This window comes from Cavia porcellus, unplaced genomic scaffold, assembly GCF_034190915.1.
Source record: "Cavia porcellus strain 051 isolate PalLab524CR breed Dunkin Hartley unplaced genomic scaffold, mCavPor4.1 scaffold_1, whole genome shotgun sequence".
NCBI classification, from domain to species: Eukaryota; Metazoa; Chordata; class Mammalia; order Rodentia; family Caviidae; genus Cavia; species Cavia porcellus.
Window position 1 is genome coordinate 228,259,603 of NW_026947484.1, and position 13,368 is coordinate 228,272,970.

Genomic DNA, 13,368 nt, shown 5'->3' on the forward strand with positions numbered 1-13,368 from the left:
TGGGTGGTTTTGGAGGGCAATGGGAGAGAAGATGTGAAATCAGAATAAACATGAAAATCTGAAATTCACAGCCTTGGTAACTATCTTTATAGTTTTCTGACAAAGTAGGGGGAATCCTCATAAAATCAGATTCCAGTGATTGAGGATTTGAAATAAAGGCAAGAGCTGATACAAAGTTGAATTCATTCTAAAGAAGACTTAACAATTTATGAGGGAAAAATCTATTTGTATCTCTCAAGTACCACAAATGGTTGATATGCTCATTCAATTAACTTTTTTTTTCACCAAAGTCTATTTCCTCAATGTGTTTATTTACCATTCTGAGTTGGGCTATTACATTTTTCTTAAAATGCACTTTGCAAAAGTTTCCATAATATAGGTTTATTTTACTGCATGATTTTCTGCCCTCTTACCATTTTAATTAATGCAGTTTTCATGAATATTTATAATACGCAGTTGGCCCACTGAGTATTTCCCTTCTTTTGGGTAAACATCAAAGACAACTGATGTAAAAATAGAAACGAAAAGTGATCATACTTACGAACACAACTTGAAAAGGTAGGGTCCGGCCCGAATCCTATTTTGCAGGTACATCTATAGCTGCCCATGGTATTCAAACACTCACCATTAGGGCATACACCTTGTAGCTGGCATTCATTAATATCTGCAGGAAAACAAAAGTCTTGTGAAAGGAAGACTCAAGTCCTAATGGACAGATGTTGGCTGTAAATTGCAGTCATTTTCTTTTTCATTATAATAATTGTTCACTATTATGCTAGGGTGTTAGGGACTGAACCACAGGGTCTGCATACATGAAGTACCTGTTCTTATCACTGGGCTGCACACTTCCCAGAACGTGTTGCTCTCATAGTAAAACAAGAGGAGGTACAGCACACTCAAATTACCTAGAATCAGATCTATGAATATTTACAGAACATCTGCTATTTATACAACAAATACTTCCTATGCATCCACTGTATCCCCAATTCTCTTTTACGTACTAAGGATTTAATAGTGAAAACTGACAAACACTTCCAGCATTCCCAGAACCTACATGTTAGTTTCAATGTATGTTAGGTATTATGGAGCACACAGGGAAGGCAAAGGTTCTCATGCAGGAGCCACTGAGAGCTTAGCCGTGTGCAAATATATGAAAATCTAGAGAAGTAAGAAGCAGTACAAGCTACTACAATTAGAACTGTCACAACTTAAAGATGTTCAATTACGAAGCTGCCTAATGGATGCTAAGGGCCTCTAAAGGAAGCAGAGGCAACACTCAGGAAGCAAAGACACTCACCAGGTGCTAAAGACTGGGGGTGCATGGTGAGGGTGGGATGGACGGGTAGGTGAGGGACAGGAAGAATATTTGTATAGGTAGCACAGAGACGAGCCTGAGGAAGGGGCTCAGGAAGTGGGGAGTCAAACCACTGGCTTGGGAAAAAAAATTTCAAGGAGGTAAATAGTTGGAAACAGAGCTAATAAATGCCAGGCGAGGCTGGATTCAATTTTATAAACAACAGGCAACTATACCAAAGGTTTCCAAGCATGAGAAAGATGCAAACAAAAAACAGACTCTAGGAAAATTCACCGGGGTAGCACAGGGCTTGGTGAGAAGAGATTTCAAATTTCATCACTGAAGAAGTAGTGCAAGAAGGAAGCTAGTGACGAAGCAGGTTGGTAACAATGACAACAACCAGGAAGATAAGGAGTGAATGACCCACAGACCTGTCCGGGGGCCAGGACACCTAAACAGCTGCTGCAAGAAAGTCCTGATGGAAATTCTGAGGTCCTACAATACGATGGGAATTGTTAAAAAAAAATTTTTTTAAATATTACCAGTCTGTATTATTTCTGTTGGCAAACCATGTTTCTTCTCCTTTGTTTTTAATTTTTCCCCAAAGAACGATGGACAATGCACCATGCTCTACTTTCAACCCAACACTCATAAGTAAAGAAAAGGAGTCGGAGATGCCTGGGAGGCTTCTAATCTGCAGAGGGAAAACACACTGCTGGTTTTGTGGAAGGAAAGAATGGCGGAAGATGAAGAGTTCAGATTTATAGTTCAAGGCCACGCTGGGATATCCAAGCAGAAACATCCAGCGACAGCAACAGAATAAAGCGAAATGGGAAATCGTAACTGGAAATAGACTTAAAATCCTCTGCACATGAGACCCAGGGAAAATTAAAATAATTTGAGACAGGAAAGAAAAGTAAAGTATAATAATTTTTAAAAGAAAGTTTACCCAGTCACTTGTAAAGGTAATGAATTAAAATTGAAAAAGAATGTGATAAAAGGAAAAATAAGTAGCCATTTATGTTTTATCCAGTATGGCCTTCGACGCTTAATATTCAACAGACTTTGGCTGTTAGCACTTTTTATTTCAAATAATACATATGTCCTTTCACCATTAATTTTTCTACAAACTTTTATGAAACATCTAAACTAAAATTGGACTAATAATTGCAAAATATTGTTGGCAGAATCATCACATAAAGAGCAATAAACCATTATTTAAGTAAACATTAGCATTAATTAAACATGATTTAGGTTCTAAGAAGTCATAGCTATTTGTATGTATGTTTTATCCAAACCATGCAGTTTTTAGGCTTAGTGATAAAATACATCTTCTATGACATCTGAATGGTAAGTTAATACATATTTGTTGCACACATTTTATGCTGCTCCAACTTGGATGCAGCTAGAAACTGAGATAGCTAGATTATACCTGGTACAGCCACCTGGTCTAGCACCTGATCATCTCACTCTTTATCAGACTGTGTGTTATGCTGTAATGCACATTTATGCACAGCATGTAACTGAAAATATTACTCCATAACTCATGCTTCTAAGAAATCACCAAGAAGGAAAAGTGCCAGGTCCAGATGGAGTTCACATAGTATCAGCGAAGCCCCCTATCACATATCCCAAGCAAAACCTCAAGTCTGGGTAACCAGCCAGCTGTGGTCAAAAGACTGGACAAAATCTCTATTCTTCTACTTCCCCGCCATCCCACAAGGGTATGATTATTAGGCTCCTTCTTCTCCTGAATGGACTGTTCCATGTCCACTGGTTATGCCATCACACATTCCATGATTACTTGTCGGGACCCAGAGTTTCCCCTTGTTAACGGGTTTCTATGACAGTACCAATCCAGCCTTGAAGCTGGAACCAGCTAAACATGGAGGATTTGCCTCTAGTTCATAAGTGATTTACACAGAACCACTGCATTGTGCCCTCCTGCAAGGCTTCTGCTTTGCCATCCCTCAATACTGCTCAAAGTTTTGACCATGGTGCCACAGGATCATTAAACAAGAATTAAGCATTTACCAAAGATCAGTCTATGACTCTGACAAAGACAGTGGGGTATTCTTGTCTAGGGGGATTTTGGGGTTGTCACAGGACTGGGATACACACGGCAGAAGGACACCAGGAGTGCTAAACATTCTGACAGTGTGGGAGTCCTTGACAAAGTTCTGTTCAGTCCAATACATCAATAAAGTCACACTGAGAGACTCATACAGATGTGATTAAAGTATGAGCTTGTAAGTGCAAAAGGATCCATTCTGAAGCAAGGCCGTCTCTCTGCTAATACAGGATTGAAATGGAAACGCAGACAAGAAACTGTGATTTAGTGTCTGTGTCTCCTACAGTTGCATGCTTCCCTGCACTCTGGGAGACTGCCTTCGCCTCAGGATAAACTAGAAGCCAAACAGCTGCTGGGCCCACCAAGTTGCTGGGTCCAGGTTGTGTAGTATATGATCAGCAAAATCTAATACTAACACATTAGACAGGGATCCCGACAGGATTTGCCACACCCAAAAATGACCCACAGACTTATCCGGGGGCCAGGACACCTACACAGCTGCTGCAAGAAACTCCTGATGGAAATTCTGAGGTCCTACAATACAATGAGAATTGTTTAAAAAAATTTTTTTAAAGTATTACCAGTCTGTATTATTTCTGTTGGCAAATCATGTTTCCAACAACTCATAAATTAAAATTTGAAAACATCCTATTGTCTTCATGTACAGACAAATTTGTACACATAAAAATTACAAAAGTGTTTTTGTTTGTTTTTATTTTCTGCCACTACATTATTGCACACCCTGCTTTGTTTTTGAAAGGCTGTGGGTCTATATCCTTTGTGTTAAATGAAAATAAAAAATAAGATACATACATGTCCAAACTTTAACAATTGCATGAAACATGATGAACAAATTACGAGCTACAATTCCTTTTAGATTTCAATTCCCCAGGCTATTTCCTCTTATTTAAAAGAAATTTCTCTCAGCACCACAAAAAGAAAAAGAAATTTTTCTAAGTTGGTTATTTATAATTTTGTAAGTAACTTACATTTGCCAAACACAATAAGAATTTCAGGAGTCTCATATTTAATGGGGTCAACCAATGTTACTTAACGTATTCTGACGAAAAGTACTTCAGTACTTAGTTTTAAAAAATAAGTGGTCAAACAAATGAATTATTCATTGTTCTTTCTCTGGAGCCTCCTGGGTTTCTCTGGGAAGTTGGTGCTGGGATGACCCAGCTCCCAGCACTGCTTCTGAGGGTAAAAAAAAAGGGGGGGGGGCTGAAGGTGCTCACCCTCCTGGAGCCAGCCACCCTCCTGCTTTCCTTCTAGGATCTCTTACAGGGCCATCTACAGATTTACAGAAGCAGAAACAAGGAGAAAGGGTCATCCTGACCCAGGTGCTTTTCTATACCAGGCTAAGCTGGCAGCACTATAGCAACTATTAGGGACATTCACATCCTTCTCCACTTACTGAACACAGTCACAGGTATTTCTCTATAGCTTAGCAAATGCCTCATGTTATATTTTAAGAATGCAAAACTGTTCTCCTTATAAGTCTATATGGTCAAATACTGGCCAGATAATATGGTTCTACCTAATAAAACAGAACTAAGATAATTTTCTATTAACCACTTTGTAGCATAATACAGAACAGTGGACATCTATATAATTTCAGGATGGACAATTTATTGAAATCCTCTCTTAAAATAAAAATAAAAAGGGTCTAGGGACATAGCTTAGTGCAAAGACCCTGGCTTTAATCCTTAGTACTACAGAGAGCAAGCCAGTGAATCAGCACAAGGAAGCAACCAGGCAGAAGAGTCAAAAATATGTAAAATAAGCAACTCTTTGTAATGCTTGATGCACTGTATCAACTTAAGAAGTTTACAAGTTAAACTAAGAAACTCAGCAGGGTCAGTGTCCTCACTTTGTAAACTTTCTCATCCTGTGCAAGAGGAGGGCAAGAAAATGATGTGAGGGCTACATCCACCCTGGGGGAGTAGCTTACATAAAATTTGAGAGGAAAAGAGGTTTTCCCTGATCCCTCTTTTGCTCTTGTTGCTTTTGCTGTCTTCTGCCACCTTGAAGTATTGCCATCCTGCTTTGAAACCAACTAATTATGAACTGAAACCTCCACAAATTGTGAACTAAATAAACCTTTCTCACTTTAACTTTGGGTGTTGGGTATTTTGTCACAGCAATGAGAGAAAAGTAACCAACACAGAATTTGGTACCAGGAGTGGGGTTGTTGCTAAGACTATACCTGATTATGTGGTTCAAAACCGTTAGGAATAGTTTGTGGGAAGAGTTTGGAAAGGTTTGGAGCTGCCCAGGTGAAAGAGCAAAGTTAGGATGCCTTAGACTATACTGTATAGGAGACTCGGGTCAGAACTCAGAAGACCAGATAGAAATCCTGCCAACAAAGACTAGGCCCAGGAAATTTCTTCTGGGAAGAAGGAAAGCAACGGCTGTTGGAATCCAGACAATGTGTGTTATGGCTTGGCAGAAAGTTTGTCTGCATTTTGCTGTGTCTAGAGAATTTGCTTGAGACTGAGATAAAAGGCAATAGACTAATAAATCTAGCAGAAGAAATGTTAAGGCAGTTTAATGTTGAGGGAGTGGTATAGTTATTGTTGGGGGCTTTTAGCCAATCTATGTTGAGAATCAAGAGCAAGGGGCCTAGCAGGATGATTTAAAATGTTTTAAGTTTGGCCAGGAAAAAAAAACCCTCCAGTAAAGTTATGGACTACAAAGATAGAGATGAGAAGATCTTGACTGCTAAGAAGAACCAGGAGAATATAAAAAAAATGGCCTGGGGGCATCACAAGAAGCCGAAAGTCTCAAAACTGCAAAGGTGAAAGACTTTGCTTTGAGGAGAAAGCTGCAGAACACCGTGTTCCAGAATTACAACAGCTGCATCGTGTCCCAGAATGGACATGCAACAACACAGAAACTTTGTTCTTCAGAAGTGGATTTCAAGTACTCAGCAATCCAGGCACTCAACCGATACAAACAAGACAGAAGAAAGCCTGGTTACTGCTCCAGCCGGTAGCAGACCTGGGCATCAACCACATGGTGTTGGGTTTTGGTGGATGTGGAATGCAATAGTTATGGTGTTAAGAAAGCTTCTACCCCAATATCAGAAAGCCTTGGAGGCCAGCCAGCATGCCCCTGAAAAGGCAGTATGTGAATCTGTGAGGATGAAGCCAAAGGTGTAATGGAGACCCCAGAAGTTTGGAAAAGCCAGGAACATGGATCATCTGAGGAAATCGGCAAGGTGGGTGCAAAACCAGCCCAAGAAAGAAGCCACAGGAACTACCATCAGAAATATAGTAGGGGTTGTTTTAATTACTTTTTTCTGTAGGTGTTGAGAAAAAATATCTGATGCCCAAAGTTAGGGCAGAGAAGGTTTATTTCTTACAGGTTAGAGGTTTCAGTCCATACTCAGTTTGGCTCCAAGGCAAAATGACATAGCTGAGGGGCAGCGGTTCATGACCACCCCTGTAGCAAAGCCTGAATTGGACAAAAGAAAAAGACGACGCACCTTCTTCTTGCTGTTACACTGTATGCTGGCTCCACCCCTGGGCTGGTGTAGCACTTATATTACCAACCACAAATGCTAGACTCAGCCATGTCCATGACTGCACAAGATGGGGGACAGGGGATCTGACCTAAACCATAACAGGGGTGGAGTCCTCCAAGGCGTTTGGGGCTCACATTTTTTCACAAATTGCCTTAGATGCTACACATGAAACTATAGGACTTAATGCCCTGCTGGATTTTGGACTTGCTTTTATTATGATTCATTGTATTCCCATTTGTAAATTTCAGAATGAAAATGTTTATCTTGTGCCACTGAATGTTGGGAGTGTTTAACTAACTTTTCATTTGTACAGGGGTACAGCTAAGAGTTTAACTTACATCTCAGAGGAAACTTGGGACTTGCACTTTTCAGCAATGCTGAAACTGTTAGGAGTTTGGCAACATTTACAAATGGACTGAGTGGTTTTTATATAAAGGGATGTGTATGAGTCTTTGCAGACCAGGGTGAAATGTTAGGGTTCTAATGTAATATAATGTTGATAGACTTAATACTGGTTCTTAAGGATTGTTAAACCTGTGTTGTAATGTTTCAAGTTGTGGAATAATAAGAATAAGCATGTCTTTATATCTGGAAACCTATTAAAGAAATGTGTCTGGTTAAGTTGACAAGGGGTGGATTGTAATGGTTGACACATTGTGTCAACTTGAGAAGTTTAGAAGTTTAAGCAACTCAGCAGGGGGCCAGAGCCTTCATTCTGTAAACATTCTCATGCTATGCAAGAGGAGGGAGAGGGTGCAAGTGCTACACCCACGCTGGGGGAAAACATAGCCTGCTTATAATGTAAGAGAGGAAAAGAGGCTTGCTCTGCTCCCCTTTAGATTTTTGTTGCTTTTGCTGTCTTCTGCCACCTTGAAGTGTTGCCCCTGTGTCATGCCACCCTGCTTTGCAGTCAGCTAATTATGAATTGAAACTTCCATAAACTGTATGCTAAATAAACCTTCCCTTCCTTAATTTTGTGTGTTGAGTATTTTGTCTCAGCAATGAGAGAAAAGCAACTAAGACCCTCTTTAAACAACCTATCAAAACACATCCTAAAGAGAGGAATATTCTGGGGAATAATTCAATAATCCAGCACAATGAGATGAAGCTCTTCTTCCTCCACCTCTATATTTACTTGTACAGAATCCCTTATCTCAGTGGAACTTCATAATAATTCTCAATGCACAAAATCAATTACCATTTCATAGAGATAATATTGTTCAATATTATATTTTTAAAAAGGACTAAGAAAGTGGGCAAAATAACTGGAGATATATCCCCATAAGAGGTAACTTTTGGTCTAAATAAATATTAAATCTTGCTAGTAAGGCATTTCACTTAATTTCTCTTGATCTCGGTTCTTCTCCAGTAATATGGAAGAGCTGATGCAGATTATTCCCAAGCTGACTTGTAGCTTAATTATTCTTTGACTTCAAAACAAACTGCTAGTTACCAGAGTAGAAAATGCCAAGAAAAAAGTATGACATTCAATGCATGATATATTGTGAATAGTATAAGTGCCCTTATGTGCAATGCATCTATTCTAACAGAGGAAAATATGTTTAACAAAATGAATAATACTGTACTGCCTTTTCAGTGACTCCAGTTTATACAGGAAATGAGGCATGTTTAGTAACAGGAATTAGGTACAAAGAGAACAGTACATGAAGATCTTTATTCTGTATAAAATCTTGAGGCTTTAAGAAGATGCAGCTGTGTATCTTCAGTTTTTGCTGATAGGTAGAAAGTTTAGTCTAGAATTCCATCAGCAATATGACTGCCTCTCAAAAGCAGAAAAAATTTTAAAAACACCAAAAAATGACTCTAAAATAAATACTTTTCCCAGCCACACTATTGGCTATTTACAAAGGACTGTTTACTTTAGGTAGAGAAGACTGCTCTTTAAGAGGACATAATTTCCAAAGAAGCAGGCTTACTCTGGGCACATGGATCACTGAAGGCACATGAAGATAGTTCATCAGGTACACACAGGTGCAAACGTTTTTCAAAGAATCAGCCTCTGCATCTTCAGCCTTCAAATGTTTCTGTTTGAAGCTCTCAAGGACACATCTGCCAATCTTTTTTTTCTATTGCCCCCTTTCCTCATCAGCTTCTTCTTGCAACCTTTTAGCCATTCTCAGACTCTTCTAGACTTTCCAGGTACAGTATCCTGCAATGCAGAATTGTCACAAGTACCAAGGACATGAGCAATTCATATATATGCTCATCCCAAAGAAGAGCCACAGAAAAAGTGATGTCTGGTCTGTTCCACAGGGAGGCCCGACTTTGCCCATTAAATGAGATGGCAGGCAGCGTTCATGAACTCAGTGGAGCAACTCTGCAGCTCCAAGGTTCTGCAGAAAATCCTTCGCACAGTATCTAACATAAATATGCCAAAATGAATCTTTTATCATTTGGCTTACTTTTGAAATACACATGTTAGTCTTAACATGCGTGAGTTTCTCTAAAATATTTCATTAAACAAATGAGAAAAATAAAGCTTGAAGATTAATATTCTAGAGCAACTTTACCCGAGGTTACAAAATACAAAGATTTGGGAGGCCTCTGCAAAAGGAGAGGCTTTCTGGCCAAACATGTTTGGGGAAATTGCATATTCTATATACAGCACATAGCACATTAAAGACCCCAAAGGTCCTTTGGCAAGCGCTCCTGCTTTTCTGTTTAACTTGGTGTTTTCTACATGTTTGGCTGTGGAGCCCTTTTTCACACACAATCTATTAACATCCCTCTGAACTGGTGGTCTGTGGAGTATGCTTTGTGAAATCCTGCTGCCTGCGGTTGGCCCCAAAAACTATTGTATGGGTTACAATGATGTGGTTATGTTTGCTTCCATGTAGGCTTCACTGCTGCCAAAGCCTAGCCCCCAACCTATAACCGCCCCACCACTCTACAGTGATAATCTACCCTAGGAGGAACTCAATCACCAGACTCACTGAAAGGAGTCAAACCACGGTGGAAGCAACTTGCTTTCCTTCCAATTCCTGTCTTCAGGGTAACATGATAAAAGTACTATCAGAGACCAGAGAACAGCTTGTATTTATTTCTTGATACATATGTGGCACACATGGAAGATGCCGCTAATAACACACATTTACTCCATTTGTCTTGGGCTTCTAACTTACATTCTATAGACACCACATTAACTTCTCTGTGAAACATTCACAGTGACATGAATTCATCATGGACTCTCCTCATCACTCAGATACAAACAGGCATCTTCCGATTGATTTCACAGCCCCAGAGATTAAGGTCAATGAGGTATTGGAAAATACAACGTGCTAATAGCTCACTTCACCACTGTCTTTCCTGAAAAAATGTGAATAAAATAAACAGACATTTCCTTTTGAATCCAATCCCAGTGATATGAGCATAATAAGAGGATACACGAAACACAATTCTAAAATGCACAGGGATGGACTCCAATTGATTTGTAAATCTGAAAAATGATGCTCAGGTTCAGACCAAAATTTTTAAATTCACATCAAAAAAATCTGTGTGATTTAAACTAGAAACTGCAGTGGTAATTCTAAAAGAATGCCAAAGACAGAAAACAGTACTTTCAAATTAGGAAAATACCTATCAATTTCCTGTGGCCCACTGATTACTATAAAGTATGATGAAACACAATAAATATTTCATGGTTTCTTGAATTAACTCACTCAACACAGCAGGAGATGATGATGAATCTGTGGTAGGCCAGACAAAAAGAACACTGAATGTTCTTACATGTTTTGAAGAACTGAATTATCAAGTGTGGGTGGCTCTAGTCTTAGTTGTATCTATTGATTCTTTACTACTATTTCCCAAATATACAGCGAGAACAACTGATTCTAAATTTCATCTTTATATTCATATTACTCTTGTAGATATTATTCTTTCTAGAAGTAAATAAAAGAATTCCCTGTTGATAACGCAACTGAAAGGAACTTTTAGAGAAAAAGATCTAAACACAGAATAAAGCTATATAAAGACAGGTCAGAGAAGAAAATGATGAAGGAAGGGAAAAAGCATTTAAAAAAGATCAATGAAAAGCCAGGTGTGGTGGCACAGGTCTGTAATCCCAGCATTTGAGAGGCTGAGGCAGGAGGATTGCCATGAGTTTGAGGACATCCTGGACTACAGAATGAGACCCTGTCTCAAAATAAAATTAAATTTTAAAAATTCAATGGATATTATCATTTCTGGAATTCTGAGCATTAAAAATGGACTGCCAACACACTTATAATCTCACCACTCTGGGAGTCTAAGGCCAAAGGATTGCAAGTGCGAGCCCAGCCTAGGGTACTAGTGATTTACAAAGATTCTGAGTCAAAAAATAAATAAATAAATAAAACAAACTGCAAATGTAACTCAATGCAAAGGCCCTGGGTCCACTTCCCAGTATAGAAAAACAAAAGAAATTGTATTAGCCACATACTATTGAGTGAAAGAAGCCAGACATAAAAGAACAAATACTTGATTTGAGATGTCACAAAAGACAGAACTGATCCAAGACCATAAATATTCTACTTGTTAATGACTTTGGGATAAAACTGAGGGAATAATCATGATAGTGACGTTAATAACGAAAGAGGAAAATCATTTTAACTACAAAGTAGATATTTAAAATTAGCAAATTTGCTATAAACAATGAAATTTGGAGTTCACTTTTAAAGCATATTACTAAAGTAAGATAACCAAGAGTTAAACATAGATAGTGAAAGTTTCATACAGTGCCTAGTGTTACCCTAAGGGCTACTGTTTAGATCCTGCATTGCTTCATATCTTTGAGCCTTGCTACTCAGTTTCATTGTCAGTTTAAGAACAAGAAAGAAAGAGAAAGTGAGAGAACAAATGAACTACTTAATTCACAAGGTTGTGTCCAAAGCATCCAAAACAAGGACTCCCCTAAATAAGCCTGCAGTTAAAGTAGGCAAAATATGCAAGTACCATATATGTAAGGTTTTGTTTTTTTTTTTTTTTAAAAATGCATATCGGTAATAATGGGCAAAGAGTAAATTTACTGACATTTACAAAGGGAAAGTTATCGTTAGTCTTATGGAAATAGCAATGCAAGAATAAAAAGCCCCATGGGTCAAGAGCTAACAGGAGTTTTAATGCTTGCACGGCTTGGAGTATAACTCGATCACAGGTGTGTGCCTGGCCTGTGTAAGTCCCTGAGTTCAATCTCCAGCACAAAAAACAACATGAGACAGTACAACTGTAATTCTTGTTCGCTGAAGAAGCAATCAACATCAATGATCTGAACAAAATTATCCTTCAGATAAGAATAATTTTATGAAATAGTCTAACAAAAATTAAGATTTCTAGCATGCTTTAAAAGTTAAATGAACACCTAAAAATTTCAAACAAGAACAGGTAACTATGAAAAATGAATGAATACTTAAAAATCTGAAATAAAAGTGGGTAGTTAAACCTTAAAGTTAAAAAGAATAGAGAGGAAACCCTCTGAGGGCAACAGTAAAGCAGGAATTATAAAAATGGAATTGAGATCTACACTTAAAGTACAGCAAAAACAACCGGCAAATAAAAGCCCAAAGAGATTTTTAGAGACACGAAAAACAGGCTATGAATTTGTCTAATAACATATTCCACAGAAAAGCATGGTGGAGGGTATTTGGTGAACATTTTCCAAGGTTGAGGAAAGACATGATTTGTGGATTTCTACCACCTTCCTCTGAGTAAAATAAAGGTAAGTCCTAATGCAGAAATAGCACAATAAAACTATAGAACACAAAGAATTAGGAGAAGCTTTCAAAAGACAGAGATTACCTACAGAGAAAGAGGCAGCAAACAGAAGTAAGAAGGCACTGTACAGTACAGTCCAAGTGCTTTTGGAAAACCAGTGTTAACCCAGAAATGTGCAGGACTAGTCTAGTTATAGTAAGAATGAAAATAAAGCTGCTGCCAGACATATAAAATGTGTGCTCCCCAGGAACCCTCATTTCAAAAAAGCACTGTTGAGAGATACAATCTCAAAACAAAACTTTACCAAGTGAAAATACAGAATGCCTAGTTAAACTTGAATTTCTGATAAACAAATACTTTTTAATGTATTTCCCAAACAATTTGCTGTTTATCTGAAACTGAGATTCAACTGAACAGTCTCTGCTTTATCTGGAAACCCTCTTCAAAAAAAGACAGGAATGCAGAAAGCAAGCAGATAAAAGAAACAAGGCTGACTGCCAAAATCTGTAAACAATGCATACGTACACTGAACTACCAACTGTATGGGGAACAAGGCCTTCTGTATTTCCATTAACTAGAAGCCTGAAAATTATTACAAAACGATGACTCTAGGCTAAGTCAGAAATCCATTTTCTTTCAAATATGCAGGAAGCTGTCATAATGGTCTTTGGACTGTTCCACTGACAAAGCCTCTTTCCCTGACCAAACTCCGAGCAGGCTGTTTATTCTGTTCTCAACTTTGGGTCCTGCCTTCGGGTTTCTGTG

The 13,368-nt window shown here is 38.5% G+C and overlaps 1 protein-coding gene across 6 annotated transcripts in view; it reads right to left on the minus strand.

The window, feature by feature from the left end:
• The window catches only part of Ltbp1 (latent transforming growth factor beta binding protein 1), a 405,267-nt gene that overhangs the window by 123,095 nt on the left and 268,804 nt on the right, over nt 1–13,368 (minus strand). For all 6 annotated transcript variants that reach the window (XM_063230019.1, XM_063230015.1, XM_063230027.1 and 3 more), the window contains one exon: nt 542–664. In XM_063230019.1, the coding sequence (XP_063086089.1) occupies nt 542–664 (123 nt within the window). The remainder of the gene's footprint in view (nt 1–541; nt 665–13,368) is intronic.